Raw genomic sequence first — 16,047 nt, forward strand, 5'->3', positions numbered from 1 at the left:
TCTCTATCTCTCTATCCTTCTCTCTATCTATCTATCCATCTCTCTCTTTCTCTCTTTCATCCAACTCTTCTAACGCTTTGTGATCCACTCTTCCTCTTCCATTGTGTTTCTCTGTTGCAATCATATGGCCAGGTGTTTGTGGTGGCGACGCTGCTCAGGCCTCGGACGCAGCCTGTGGTTTCAGTTGTGCCTTCTCCATGGCCGTGCCGTAGGGTACAGACCGTTTAAAGAAGTCAAACTGTAGGGGGAAAAAAACATAGGAAAAGACGACATTTTTAGAAAAGCCAGAGAATAAAAATGTGCACAGTTTGATCAAAAACTTAAAGGTGTTCAGAAATGGCCGTTTGTCCCGTTTGTCGCGCCTCCTTCTACGAGTTTTCACGAGTTTACCCGAGTAAGGAAAACAAATTTGATTGGTCGTTATCGAGCAGGCGGGATATTCAATGTTTGGGGCGAGACCGAGCTCGGTGTGTGTGTGTGTGTGTGTCTCAGACGTTTGATTGATGGATGACGGATCCTAATAGCATAATCTGATTAATCGTGAGCAGCGTGACGTATAATTTGTGTGCCTGCATTATCCAATGCGGAAAAAAACGTACCCCACTTTCATCCCGGATTTACTCGAAAATAGAATTTTGCACAAAGTTTGGGCTACGTCGTCTAATAGATGAGTGATTACACTAATGTTAAGACCCACAGTGGGCTCAAATTCATTTTTCTTTTCTGTACAGCTTTAAAATGTTATTTCCGGCTGACCTTGTATAGGACGTAGATGAGCAAAGCCAGCAGCAGTAAACCAGCCAGGATGGCCAAGATGATGATCCACAGGGGAACCGTGTTCTCGATGTCGGGCTTGTTCCACACCACCGGGGTCACCACCTGACGACGACAGCACAGTTTCATCTCAGCTCAGTTCAACACCCACTTCCTCCAACCAAAAAAGTGCAGGTCGACACAATAATAAAGTGACAAATCAAAAATTAATAAATATCTTTTCTCTACCTTCTTGTGTCCGCTGGGTGCGTATTTGGGCAGGATGGCGTAAGGCATCTTCTCCACGCTGTATCTGGCCAAACACTCCAGGATGTACTGTTTATAGGACCTCTGCAAAAAGGGAGAAACAACACAATAACTTCCTGTCCTTTATAGAATTGATTTTAAACGTTTAATGTTTGTTTTTAAAGCTTCAAATCCAGGCAAAAAACCTACTTATTTAGGATGGCTTTTAATACCCAGTAGTATGATGACACTTTTATCTTATTTGATTTAGTTGTATTTTATAGCTTTCACTGTTCTTTTATTGTTTTTAATTGTTTTTACGTATTCTTCTCTTTATTTATTACCTGCTATAAAGAACTTTATTTATGCCCTATACAACAATCCTTTCGGTGTACCAAAGTGCAGTTCAGCCTCTGCACACTAGATGGCGAAAGAGACCGGGTGCATCTTGCCAAAGAAAATCCTCTCAGCATTCCTATCCCATGAGCAGCTGTGACTACCAGATAATGAATTTTCAATACATTCACACATATGCCTTGTGTTAGAGCATGCAGGGGGTGGCAAACAGTGTGTGTGTGTGTGTATCTCAGACCGGGCAGGAAGACAGTAATGTAAACTGGTAAAAAAAAAAAAAAAAAAACTGCAATCTGCACAGCCAGTCTGGAGCAATCTGCAGGCTCAGTCAGCAACTGTCGTCCCATTTGTCGAGGCAAAACATGCGAGACGTGCACAAACTGGCGGCCTGAAGAACTGATCCAGAACCGATGCTGACGTCTGGTCAACACAAACCAATATGTGAGACTGACAACTGCAGCTATTTGTCTTTGTTAGCCACACATCTGAGGGTTTTTTTTTATTATTATTCTCTGTGTTTTCTTTCTCTTTTCTTTTTTTGTTTGATGCTATAATGAAAAATGGCTTCTTTAGTTCCTGCCAAACCCTGACATGAAAAAATACAGACACAGCAGTGGGAGAACACAGCATTTTCCCCCTTGTTCCAGAGGGAGGACAATGTTCATGAGAAGCAAGAACATATCTAATAGCTTTTGTAATGGCAAGAATCATCTCCAACAAACCTCGATGAAGGTCTCGGCCCAGACGCGGGAGCGCACTTTGAGGATCGCAGTCGTCCCTTTCTCCAGAAGACCCACTTTACACTGGAGCGACCAGCACTCCACAGACGAGCAGGACTGTGGAAGAAGAACAAAGAGAAGAGCATGGAGGAGTTTAATTCCCACAGAAGTTAACTAACATACAGGAGGAAAAAAAAAAAAAAAGTGAAATCCAACTAAGAAGCACAAATAACAGGCCCGTTAATGCCGCAGGTCGAATAAATATAACAAAGAGTCCAATGTTATGATCCCTATTCCATGCCTGCTTCGAATTAGATTGAAGGAATGTCATGAGACTGTAAAAATGCAGCATGCTCTCCACATTATTGCCCAACCACTAAAACCAGCCCATTTTTCTCAAGACTGTCGAATACACAGTCTTAATTAGATCCTCATAATGCAGCTTGGTGAGTTTAACTTTCTTTTTTCTGTTTTTTATAAGAACGTGCAAGTAGTCTAGTGTGTTTCAGAGCTGCTGCTGCTGCTGCTGCTGCTGCTGCTGCTGGAAGCCAGACCACCCCCAGATGGAGAGGTTTCGGCGGGTTTCCTGCGGGAGCGCATTAGTTTACTTATTACACCACGTTGGGGCGAAGACACAGGAGGAGAGTTACCCGCCTCGCTCCTGCAGGCTCGGTCTTAGACAGACTTAATGAGGGTATTCAGACAGACAGGGAGCGGATCAAGTCCACTTCCTCCTTCATACCTCAGGGAGGGGGCTCGGAGGGCAACGGGGGCCATGAAGGTTTGTGGAAAAAAATGACATGAACATGGACCAGTGCCAAAGATGCCTCAAAAACCCGAGTCCCACATATCGTCCCTGGTGGGATTATACATGGTCGAGACCTGGAGGTTCCCACAACCTCAGATAATAACGGCACAGCTGCAGCTGCAGCCATGAAGAGGTTAACACTGTGAAATAACCAGCTGATTATTCAATTTGTCAGCTGATGGTGGAAAATCATTCAGGGAAAAAACGGTCAAATAAAAAAGAAGTTTCTGCTCCGAGTCTGAGGATCGCTCCGTTTTATGTTTCATGTTAATCTAATTAGTCTTGATCGAACAAAATAATCATTATTTCAGTCGTGTGTCTGCGTCATATGTGTATAATATTATAAGAGCTGACAAATATTATGATTTATTGTGCTTTTATGCTTTACTAATGAATGAAAAATCAATCATAAGCAATCGAACAGATCCAATTATTTTTGACAGGCTGTTAGAAATGCCTTTATCCTTTGTTTCGAGGTAATTAAACATTAATTCATTGTAACAAATACCATCAAACCTACAATTGCACATGTTAATAAGGTCCTTTTTGATCTGACGACCATCAGTAAAGAGCTAAGAAAATAAATGTCCTGCTGCAGGATAAAGAACTGAAATACTCTGGTTTTACAACTGTTAACTTACGAAAGTGGCTCTAAATACATCACTGACTCTTGCACAATAATCTCCATACAGTATTTCAACACAATTTAAGTTGTGCAACACAATGAGAAAAGTGAAACTGTTTTTGTTTCTCAAAGTATCCAAGTGAGTCCATTGTTCTCTGTGCATTGATCAACTCCTCAAAGACTAAACAGGTCATTTTGAATTATTGTGCTCAGACTACGACTGACAGCTTGACCCAATCACCGCTAAACGCCCATAGACTTTAATAAAGAGACGCTGTGACTGTGTGGATGTCGTCTTCTCTTCTCCTGCCGAGCGTGAAAAACAAAAGTGCAGACGCAGACGAAAAAGAGCAGAATGGGCTCCTTCATGCCAACGTGTCACTGGACATGCTTGATGAACGAGGGCGTCTAAGAGCAACAGGCGCTCGGACAAAGGCCCCTTTTGGTCGAGGCAGGTACCCAGAGACAGAGGAGAGAGAGAGAGAGAAAGGGAGGAGAAAGAGAGAGAAAGAGAGAGGAGAGATAGAGAGCAGGTGGGTTTATCAATGGGGCCCAGTGTGCAGGGGCCTCACAACACCCAGAGCCCAAAATTACAGAGTCGGTCGGAGCATCACATCTTCTCCGTGTCTCCACCCATCCACCACTACTAAAGGCTCTTTAATGTTAATCACCACAAAAGGGGGACGAGGCCTTGTGCCCTTTCACCCCCCCTCCCTTTTAACGACATCATAAGCTAATTACCCACAATCCCAGGAGCCTCGTGTAAAGAGCGCTCGGGGCCGGTGTCACTAAAATAGGTCCAGATTTGCAGGCTTAAAGCAGCGCAGTAAAAGTGCATGGGTTCAACTTCAACTTGATCAGCTGTAAACACATTTTCCCCCTGAACTGTGAACTCAAGCTCCTCGTTCTGCACTTTTAAAGGGATAGTTCAACATTTTGGCAAATTGTCCCATTGCCATAATCCCTATAGTCGTAGCAGTAGGTTCGTTACCTTTAATTGTCGGTGCAAGATAATTTTTGGAATGGCGGAGCAGAGCCGCGAGCTGCTCAGAGCTACACTACGGAGGCTCATGGGATTTCTTGGTTTCCCTCATCAAACTCATCAAATACACAATCCAACAACTCCAAAACGCTCTGGTGGACAAGTTGTGACCTGCACATTCACCACGCTATGAGATAATAACAGAACGTTACCAGACAGAGTTGTTTTAGAGGTAAATTCAGAGACTGCTTGCTGAAAAACTGCCCCTGAAGGCAACGTGCATCAGCGGTTTTGTGTGATTTTGCCTCTAAAACGACTTATCTCATAGTGTGGTGAATGTGCAGGTCACAACTTGTCCACCAGAGCGTTGTGGAGTTGTTGGATTGTGTATTTGATGAGTTTGATGAGGTTAAACCAAGAAATCCCATGAGCCTCCGTAGCGTAGCTCTGAGCAGCTCGCGGCTCTGCTCCGCCCTTCTAAAATAGCTTGCACTGACAATTAAAGGTAACGAACCTACTGCTATGACTATAGCGATTATGGCAATTTGGGCCAATTTGCCAAAATGTTGAACTATCCCTTTAAATTCACAGTTTACATTAGACTTCCTCGGTCGGGGAGCATCTTACCAGGTTTGTCAAATGGGCGAGCTGGTTCCTGTGGACGTCCCTCCGCTCCACGTGGTGCTCATGGGCCTTCAGCGCCAGGATGGGAGGTTCTGTGGACGTCTGCTGGAGCTGAGAGGGAAACAACACAAACACACACATCAATCACACATCAAAACATCACACATCACACATTAAGGAACGACACAGACGCCGCTGAGCCCAACAGGCAGAGGAGCACAAGTCAATATCGGAGCTAATGTTAGCATGACCCTGAGGCGTTCTGTCATTAATCAGAAGCATGTGAGTCCCACTCCGCATGGATTCCCGTGGAAATACTGCGCACTTAGCAATTCACCAGGGAAAAACACACACACACACACACACACACACTAAATCATCAGAGCTAAGACAGATGACCACTCACAGCCCTACTGCTCAACATCTGTCAAATGTAAACACAAACAACTGCGCTGCGTGTTTCGACCGCAAACCCCACCCCCCCAAGGCTGACATCCCAGTGTGGATGTCGAAGATGAGTACGTATGTTTCTGAGTGAGGTGGTTCCATCAAGCTGCGCTGAGGACAGGGAAGAGCTGCGACTTCAAAGCCGCGGTGGGGTGAAGCGTCCCCGGGTGGGGCTGCGAACCCGGGAGGGAGGAGGAGGGCGTGGGCCTCGGCAGCGGGGAGGATCCAGCAGTTAATCACACATCGGTGGGATTCAGACCTTCACTGTCTTTTTCTTTTATTTTTTTTTTGCCTCACTTGAACTCTGAGTAGGTGTGTGCGTCTGTGTGCGAACGCATTTTTCCAACATTTAACATAATTTAACCTTCCTATTGTCCTCCTGGGTCAAGGAAGGAAGGAAGGAAGGAAGGACAAAGGGAAAGATGGGAGGAAAGAAGGAAGGGGAAAAGGAAGGAAAGATAGGAGGGAACAGATTGGGTCAATTGGATCAAAAAGGAAGGAAGAAGTAAGGACGAAAGGAGGGAAGAAAGGAAGAAAGGATGGGAGGGAAAAAGGATTGTGGAAAGAAGGAAGGAAAGAAAGATGGAGGGAGGGAGGGAACAGATTTGTTCAAGGAAGGAAGAAGAAGGAAGAGAAAAGGGAAGGAAAGGAAAGATGGAGGGATAGGGAACAGATCAGGTCAATTGAATCAAAATAGGAAGGAAGAAGAAGTAAGGACAAAGGAAAGGAAGGAAGGAAAGAAGGGAGGGAGGGAAAAAGAATTGTGGAAAGAAGGAAGGGAGAAAGGAAGGATGGAGGAAGGGAACAGATTGGGTCAATTTGACCCAGACGGACAACAGGAGGGTTAAAAAGTTTCTCAAAAACTACCTCATCAGTCAAACCATGTACCATCAAACATGATAAGACATTTATTGTCATATATTTTTTTCTTCTTCTTCTTTTCTCATTCATTATTACTGTTTTGTATCATTCATTCATGTATGTATTTTTCCTTACTTCCTTATATTTACTGTTTAATTGCTTACTTTTCTACTTATTTTTCGTTATTGTTTAATTATTCTCTATGTTCTTGTTTTTAACTTGCAACAAATTTGGTTTTTGAATATGTGGGTGAGGTTTTCATGCCTCCCCTTTGCACATCCCAGTCATGATGATTGTTCATGCTGTTTTACAGTAAATGATATGTTTGTGCAAAATAAATAGCCTAATATAAATAAAATAAAATGAAAAAAAACGCGCTTGTCACTCACTTTGAGGCGGCGGTAGTTCATGTGTTTGTCGGCGGTGCAGTTGATGGGGCCCTCGGTGGAGAACTCCAGCGGGTAGAGCAGCGAGTGGCCCTGGACGCTGAGCGGACAGCGCAGCTCCAGCAGGGTGTGGCTGATGCGACTCGGCCCGTTGTTCACCAGCTGGAAAATGAAAATAGAAATAAAAAGTTAAGTATGCAAAGTATTAGAAAACTTCAGGAGCAGCTCGGTCGTTGACTCGTTTCGCTTCACTACAGCTGCTGCTGCTGCATCTGATTCTTCTCCAGTGCTGAAAAATTCATATCTGACATATTTCTTTAATCCACAAATAGAGCAGAGTCCTGTTTAACATCAAGTGGATCTGCACAGCATGAGGATAAATCACACTAACATTTTCTTTTTTGTGTTTTTTTTTCCTTTTCCTCAGTGCTGCTTGCCCTGGGAAGTTGACTTTGCTTTATGAACAGTAGATGTTGCTCTCCAACCCAATCTGCCTCAGCCCCAATGAGTGTGTGCAGCAGCTATGGCCGATTACCTCATAGATATGTTCCACTTCAGGCCCCACATCCTGCTCCACCCCATAGTTTTTGGTCACCTTCCAGTTGGGCGGCGGGAAGAAGACCTTATCTGGTCGAGACACACTTTAAAAAAAAAAAAAAAAAAAAAAAAAGGAGAAGAAGAAGCGACAGTGTGAGAACATGTTGTGCACGAAGGCGTTTAATGAAGTTACTGAAGTTCATATGAGGAAATCCGAGGACTCACCCTTGCAGGATGACGTCAGCCTGGACAACCACCTCCAGCTTATAGGGCACGACCTCGCTGTGGGAGTTGTTCTCGTTTTTACTGTGGATAAAGAGACAGGAAGAGAAAAAGACTGTGATTAAATCATTAATAAGCCGCTGCTGCTGCTGCTGCTGCTGCTGCTGCTGCTGCTGCTGCTGCTGCTGCTGCTGCTGCTGCTGCTGCTGCTGAATCCAAATCCACATCCCTGTTGGATTAACTCTCAGTGATACTACGTTCATACCTGCGGATCTGCAGATCAAACTGAACCGTCTTGTGCGTGTCCTTCAACCGTGGCACCGTGAAGCGAAGACCTGCCCACAGCTGCAAAGATGAAGATCACATGTATTAATTATCATGATTAGACCTTATACAAGTTACAGGGGAGAGAAGAAAAATCTACATAAAAGCTTCTCTACGCTCCATTTGCCGTGTTGTTGTAATAATTTCAGATCCATTTGTTTCCCACAGAATCAGCATGCACTGTCATCAGAGGGATTGTGTGTGCACAGTAATTTCTATTACATGGTGAATGAGAGGGCAAACTGTATGTGTGCATTCCTGAATCGCACATCAATATTTTGTTTTCTCATCCATCATAAATCACTGCAACATCAAGACTCTGCTGCTACCCTTTAATCTCTGATGCTACAATGAGAGCTTGTGATCATATTCTCACCATAACATGTTTTTAAAAATACCATAGTTGAAGATTCACTGGTGTTTTATTTCCATAAGAAGATGTTTTTGTGGATTTCAGAACCAAAAACCATCGCTATTTAGTTTTACATCTCGTCTCTCAGGCTAGGAGCTTTGGGTATTATGCAGTATTATTTAGCATATGAACGCATGAGAGGGTATTTTTTTGTATATGTGCATGTATGATATAAAATTAATTAATTAATTAAAAAGATCATATTTCCTGATTGCTCGTTTTAAGACTCAGTGTTTGACTACAGGCTGAATAAAAAGTGTTAATATAAAACCTAAACCTGCCTTATAATAAAAAATATATATAATTACATCTAAATGTAACATGCCGCTGACAAATAATCATCCCTGACAGCCAGAGTACGACTCCATCATTAAAGAGGGAAACTCTGAGCCGAGGGCACAGGTGGAGTTTGTACTTTTTGTCACAACATTTCCTGACACACACCAACATTTCCTGAGCTGCTCACGGTCGACCAGAGATTGGCATGCACCTTTTTTTTTTTTTTTTTTTCCAACAATAACCAGGAAACCATGACACATTGCTGCAATGAGCTAACTGCTAAATTATAAAAACACACTTCACTTCAGGTGCAGCACCGTGTGCACTATGACCCATAAAAAAAAACAGCAGGCGGAGGTGTTTCTTACGCTGGTTCCAGACTTCATGGGGTTGCCCAAGTCACAGCTGAGGTATCGGGTCTGGTTCTCCGTCTCGTAGCTGCAGGTCAGCTGGGTCAGGCTCTGGCGGGTAAACCAGGAGGACAAACCAGTCAAAAACACAACACACAGACCCACACACACACAGTCCCAAGATACATATATATAGTACATAGTTTTCCTTGCAGGTTGTAAGTTTTTGCAGCCGTACTGTACTCACCTCATTATTGCGGGCGATGCCGCTGTAGTCGGCTTCGGGGGGCAGCACCACATACAGCTCGGCCTCGTACGCTCCTCCCTCCCCCTCGTTCTTGGCGTTAAAAGTCAAGGTCAGCGAGTTGTCATCGCCCAGGTAGACTTCCTTCCTGTCCCTGAGGATCCAACCAGAAACAACAGATTAGTAAAGAGCTCAGTCTGTCTTGTCTTTCTGTCTGTGGAGGTTAAACGGTGTCACGACTGTTTGGCCAAATAAATACGGATAAAACTGTGTTAAGGTTTTTATACTCTGAGCAAACAGTGACATTCATTGTTCCTGCGCGCTGGCAGCGGAGTGGCCAATAAACTGTTTGTTGTTTTAATGAATCTAATAAATGTTCAGCTTTTGTGTTCTGACACATCCAGTTTTCTTTAGAGTCGGGAATATAATAGATTCATGATCTCTCCTTCCCCACCAATCTCTCCATTAAATGAAAACTTTTCCAACGTGGTAATAAAGTCGTGAGCTGTACGACGGAGCGTAGCACTGTAAAACACCTCCTCTCTCTCTCTCTCTCTCTCTCTCCCCTCAGCTGAGAACAATGAGAAATTCCACGTCGAGGGCCCATGCACACAGACGATTTTAATTACAGCCCCCCACCATCTCCCTCACCCCATTGAGTCTCATAAAGCAGAAGCAGAAGGAGTGAAGAGAGGGGAAGATTTCTGAGGCTGATCCTCCTCCTGTCGGCGTTGACAGTCGAGGGTCTGATTCGAACTGGCATCGCACTTTCAAAACCAAACAACGGCTCAAAATTAGAAACAACACAAAAAAACCTTAAAGCTTCCCTGTGGGACCCTCAGTCTAACAGGTTATGTGCTTTGGCAGCGGAAGAGAAGAAACAACATTGCAGGAATGATGGATATAGGTTTTTTTTCCCCCCCCTGAAATTCCACTAAATCATGCCCATCCCATCATCAGCCCCTCCGACGACTATTAGGCTTCAATAATTTGCTACAAGAGCAGACACACAAAAAAGAAAAAGAAAAAGTGAAGCTATTATTTTAATTGCCCTAATCTCACATTTCTGCAGTTGCACTTGGACGGAGCGCAGCTGTAATGCTGTAACGACGTCTGCGCTCACTCACAGCAGGTTCTTCCATATGCGATGGATCATCAGCCATATACATTGAAAAAAGTTTTTTTTTTTTAAACACAAAAAAAATGGAGGCAGATGGTAGATAAATATAGGAATGTGAAATCAAAATGACAGAGCAGAGAAGGGAGTATCAGGGAGGTTGTTATTTTTGAGAAAAATGTTAACAGATTTCTTGAATCAAAGTGTGGCGGGGTTTCTCCTGGGACTCTGGCACACACAACTCCCATACTTTCCAAACAGATCTCTTTCATCTCTCCTGTCTTAAACCCCCCCACCCATCCTCCACCCTCAACCTCCTCCTCCTCCCTTTAACTGTTTTGTCGTTGCACCTGTGGAGCAGCAGAGCCTCTCGTTCCTATGTAGTGTAGTGTTGTGTAGTAACACCGACACCGTCCGTCTGTGTGTGTGGCTAATAGCACCAGTTGGGCCGCGCTCTGGTATGCTAAACGAAACAAAAGCGGCGGAACAACAAAAACAGCTGTATTTATGCTGAATCCTGCAGCAGGTCCCGTTCGAAACAGCAGAGGTGAAGAGTTCAGTGTCTGCTGCTGCTGCCGCGTTCACAGTTCACTGTGTAATATCCATCACAATCTAATATGTTTCCTGAAATTCATACGCTCAAGGGTTTTTAGACACGCATGAGGAGGGGAAATGAACAGACTCACCCGTGCACTGCCAGCTTCAAGTCGGGAACACAGATATTGTCCTCGCCGCAGTCCAGACGGATCTGAGCCTGTGAAGAGAAAGGATTGGATTCAATTCAATTCAATTCAATTCAATTCAATTCAATTCAATTCAATTCAATTCAATTCAATTCAATTCAACTTCATTTATAAAGCGCATTTCGTGCACAAGGCAGACTCAATGTGCTTCACAACAGGTATACATAGTTACAGTAAAAACAGTCATAGAAAATCAATTAGAAATCAATCGGAGAGTGCAAGTGCAAACAATGGTATGCCATCTTCACCACATACACACTTTAAAGGTGCATTGTGTAGGAATTACTCCCATCTAGCGTTGCGGTTGTATATCGCAAGCATCTCAATCGGATTTTTCATGCTGCATTCACATGAAATTGGGCAGACAGCCGCTGCACGTAACAGCAAAACAATACACGTGACAATATGTTGTCATGGCGATGTCGTATTGTTTACCTGACCCGCGTTTTACCGGCTTTCTCTCGACTTCTGTGACTAAAACGACATCTGGTTTGTTAGCGACGGCCGTCTGCCCGACTGCAGGTGAATGCAGCATCAGTGTAACGCTCCATTCCTCCTCACTGCGTTACCGCGGTGCCACTGAACGTAAAAACATGGCGACACCACATGGCAGCAGCACCGAGCTTACCCGCTCCATGGAGATATGAATGATATGAACGGCTCATTCAGAGCTGAAAGGAACACTTCACTTTGTTGATGGGGGGATTACTGATTAATGAAAAACAGACTTTTGAACGGAATAATCGATTTTCGTGAACAGATAACAGGAGAAGTTACACCATGTACTGGTTTTAATGGGGAGGAGACTGGGATGAAGTCCAGACTGGAAACACAGTTTGTACACGTGAGGAGGATTAGGCGCAGGAGATAAATCAGATGTGCGTTTAAAAGGAGACAACAGGATGTGTGTAGCAAGATGCGACATGTGGTATGAGTAATACGTTCCACCCCCCCTGCACACACACACACACACACACACACACCTGGACTGCAGCCCCCCTCTTATTTACAAGACATCATCCCAGCACATCAGACGGTTAACAACACATACACACATAATGCTGCGGCTAAGAGCGGGGGGGGGGGGGACTGGGTGAAGTCATGACAGACAGACACACACATGCACACATACACACTGGTGTCTGAACCAGCTGTCCTGGCACACACACACACACACACACACACACACACATACACACACATATACATAGCTTGACAGAGGATCTCAAACAATGCAAAAACATAACAAAATTTAGAAATAGATTAAAACATATTTTGATAGAAAGCTACAAACAGGATTGATTAATTGGGTGTTGATTGCAACTGTAATGCTGTTAAATTATTTATTTATTTTATTTTTTGGGCTTCATTTGTTAATTATTGGATACTTGTTTCTTTCTATGACTCTGCGACAGAGCATCAACGTTAATTAATCGATGCTGAATCGTCACGTGACACATCGCGATGCATCGCCACATTGATGAATTGCACCCACAGTGTACTTGCTGTATACTGCAAAGTGTAATTTTGTAAACTTAAAATGACCTATAAAGTATACTTTTATAAACTTAAAAATGTTCAAATTTAGTCCGAAGAAGTATTAAATTAGTATACTTTCTAATATGCTACAAGTACATGGTCCATAGTATATTTGCTACACCTTTTCGATCTATTTATGTTTTATTTATGCAACTAGTTGAACTAAATGATGGTATTATGGAAGGTTGACTGATTGTGATTGATGCTCTACTGTAAACAATTTGTGTAAAAGATCGAATAACAGTAACTACTACTACACAAACACATGCTTTCTGTTTGTAAAAGAGAAGGAAATGATGAACGGGGTCGAGCGCTACAGGACGCACGCTGCTCCCGCGGCGCTGCCAGCTCTCACCAGCAGCGTCCCACATCACAGCTCCCTGTGGCAAACCACACTCTCACCACACGCTGCGCCACCCAGCCGCCCGCTGCAGCGCTATATGATCATATGGAAAAGTGGGGGGAAAGGAAAGACTGCATCCTCTAAAGCAGCTTTCTGAGACATAGGATATCTGTGTTGACCTGGAAAAACCAGAAGCAGGGCGAGGTGGCGAAGGAGGGAGAGCGAGATTTGCAGCAAAAATAAATAAATAAAAGCTCAGACAACAGGCACTAAAGGGTAGCAATTTAATTTCAGCAGCCATGGCCCATTTGTGATAAATGCCACTGAAAGATGTTTATAATTGTGAATATGAGTAAATTCTATTAACCTGTTTTATCATTTTTGTTTCTTTAAAACAATGCTGTCTGTGCCGCAGCATGTAGGAGTTGCATATTACAATAAAAACACATTATTATAAGTGTAAAATAAAAAGAAAAAAAGGGTTTTTAGTTATTCTGTCACTGTAATTTCTATTTTATCATGACATAATTTGGCTTTATAGTTCCCATCATCCTCAGAGTGGAGGAAACAGGAGTAAGGAAGGACGATTATGTTATCCAAAAGGACACATAATACTGTATACACAATAACTACAAAAGGATCATTATAATAAACTAGCTGCCACACAAGGAACCTGTTCTTTGGAGTCCCTATGGATGTGGGGATAAAGGAAGTTCAAATTCAAATGAGAAAAAAAGAGATTTGCAGCAGAGAGAGAGGGGAAAAAAAGACAAGAAAGAAACAGAAACACTACTGGATAAGTGCGCGACCGCTGAACGTGTGGCAGCAGGGAAAGCCCTGCAGATTTTTTTTTTTTCTGGCTAAATTGTATCCCGCTGTGTCTGTGACAGTGCGATCATGATGATGCTCACGGACGACGAGGATAATGAATAGAAATGAAGGCGGTGATTAGAGAGAGAGCCGGGCGATACCTCCCCTTGTCATTACACCATCCGGGGGCTCTAATTATGGACACCATGGAAACCGCCATGCTAACTCCGCCACATGTGCACAAACATCTGTAAAGTGCGCACGTGTGCAGGGAAACAACACAACACTGACATCAGCGTGTGACATAATGAGGACAAAATGTCTTAAGTTGGCGATATGAGTTTCCCTATAAATCAGCGTCACACTCATTTGCTCGTATGTTATTATGTTGTGGAGAACAATGAGCGCATTGATGCCCAGATTGAGCAAAAAAAATTAAAAAAAACATACACAACCTGGATCCTTTCAAGGTTTTGAATAAATGTATCTATTCATACAGACTCTGCACTGCAAATGTGGGTAATTAACAGCCCATCATAACGCCATCACTCCTCATAGCAACATGTGGAAGATGTTAAAGCTGGGAGGGTGAGAGTGCGTCGTCGGCCGCCTCTCATTCTCGCTGCAGCAGCTCGAGCGAGAGGAACTTGGCTTGGAGTCGATGAAACGTTAACATGGTCGACTCGACTCGGCGTCCGCGTTTTTCCTCAGAGCAGCAACATGTGCAAGTCAATAGGGCGATCGTGTGTCTGATCAAGGCCAAGGCTGCTGCTGCGGTGGAGGCGCTGTGTATGCACCGTTACATTCACACAGTCTAAAGCAAGATTAATGAAATATGTTGGCAGCCTGACACTGCTCCCACTCCCATTTTACACACACACACACACACTTATAACAGATCAGGTTTGCCCTCTTTGGGTGTTTGGCAAAAAGGGGCTTTTCCAGGTTTAAGGTTGATATTTCAGCTCCGGCTCGTCTCAAGGTCTTGGTTTCAGCAGAAAAGAGACCACATCTGTTGGGGAAAAGGGAGGCCGCGCAGCTTTGATATCGAAGGGAGGTGCATCAACGACAATGGCGACCACGGGGTTCAAGTCCTGACCCAACCCGGGAGAAAGATATATAGGAACAAATGCAGGAAGACAGGGAGATAAAACTCACATATGGTGCCACAGCTGAATGGATGCCCACATGTTGAGCCAGCTCCGCTCACTCACTGCCAAAGGAAAACTGGCTGCACGCCGGAAAAGATTTCGACCAGATGGGCAAATAGCCCGGCCGGCCGCGCCCCACCCTGAAATATCTACCAACCTTTAATAAATGTGTGCGAGTCTGGGTCGACTCACCTTTATATATGTTACAGAGAGCTGGAAAACGCTCCGACTGTACATATGTCTCACATTCATTTAATTTAGAAAACAGCTCTCCAGACACTCTGGACCTGTTCCCAGCAGCGTAGTTTAGGATTTACATTAGAAAAAAACACAGACTCGCTCTTTCATCAGAGTCGATGAGTAGCTGGCCCGTGATACGAGGGGTGATTACTCGATGTGGAGGTTATTCTTCTTCATCAGCTACGCAATCAAATCAAAAAAAAGGGGCTGCACGGACATTATTAGGGAAACGCTGCATGGCTCCACTGCTCAAGGTTTTTTTGTGGATGAACTCCAGGGTTAGTTGACCGATGCCGGAGAGAAGACGGAGAGAAGACGGAGGAGGAGAGAGGAGGAGGTGCAGTGTGCAACATTAATTTACCTTCTGCTCGATGACGTTGGTGGTCTGATAGTTGAGGACGGGCCGCAGGCCGTGGGAGTCGGCTGCAGCTTCTGGATCCAGGCTGTAGTTCAAGGCCACGAAAATGGAGGAGAGTTTATCCCTGAACTCCTTCTCGTCCTGCGGTTTAAAAGAGAACAAAAACAAACATGAGCTTTTTTTCATTAAAGCCCCAGTATGTAACTTTTTTAGCTTTTTATTAGCAAAAATCAAATATTGCTTTCATAAATACATATTTCACTGAAGTCGAATCACACATACAAATGAAAGCTTTCTCGCACCTTAGAATGAGTTGTTACAAGTCGTTACAAATACATAAGTGGGCGACGCACCGAACCAAGGCGGCCATGTTGCATCGCCATTTTTTACGTTCAGTGGCAGCGTGACCGTAGGTAACCACGGAAACTCAGCGGAGCTGTCGGCTCGGGGATAAAGTTTTCCAGGTAGCGCCTGTTAAAACTGTCACCACTGTGTAGTGTGAGGAAGGACGGAGGCACTGGTGTTGCATTCAGGTGCAGTCAGGCAGACGGCCGTCGGCAAACCAACCGGATG

At 44.0% G+C, this 16,047-nt stretch overlaps 1 protein-coding gene across 1 annotated transcript in view; it reads right to left on the bottom strand.

The window, feature by feature from the left end:
* The window catches only part of itga5 (integrin, alpha 5 (fibronectin receptor, alpha polypeptide)), a gene marked incomplete at its 5' end in the record, with an annotated part of 42,169 nt that continues 26,122 nt past the window's right edge, over positions 1-16,047 (bottom strand). Inside the window, 13 exons of the mRNA XM_083975521.1 lie at positions 1-238; positions 757-879; positions 1,003-1,104; positions 2,076-2,189; positions 5,115-5,222; positions 6,809-6,967; positions 7,341-7,446; positions 7,568-7,648; positions 7,830-7,909; positions 8,948-9,040; positions 9,177-9,327; positions 10,977-11,044; positions 15,478-15,615. Of these exons, the coding sequence (XP_083831647.1) occupies positions 155-238; positions 757-879; positions 1,003-1,104; positions 2,076-2,189; positions 5,115-5,222; positions 6,809-6,967; positions 7,341-7,446; positions 7,568-7,648; positions 7,830-7,909; positions 8,948-9,040; positions 9,177-9,327; positions 10,977-11,044; positions 15,478-15,615 (1,407 nt within the window). The 3' untranslated portion in view covers positions 1-154. The remainder of the gene's footprint in view (positions 239-756; positions 880-1,002; positions 1,105-2,075; positions 2,190-5,114; positions 5,223-6,808; positions 6,968-7,340; positions 7,447-7,567; positions 7,649-7,829; positions 7,910-8,947; positions 9,041-9,176; positions 9,328-10,976; positions 11,045-15,477; positions 15,616-16,047) is intronic.

This window comes from Trachurus trachurus (genome assembly GCF_905171665.1).
Source record: "Trachurus trachurus genome assembly, chromosome: 7".
In the NCBI taxonomy this organism is placed as follows: domain Eukaryota; kingdom Metazoa; phylum Chordata; class Actinopteri; order Carangiformes; family Carangidae; genus Trachurus; species Trachurus trachurus.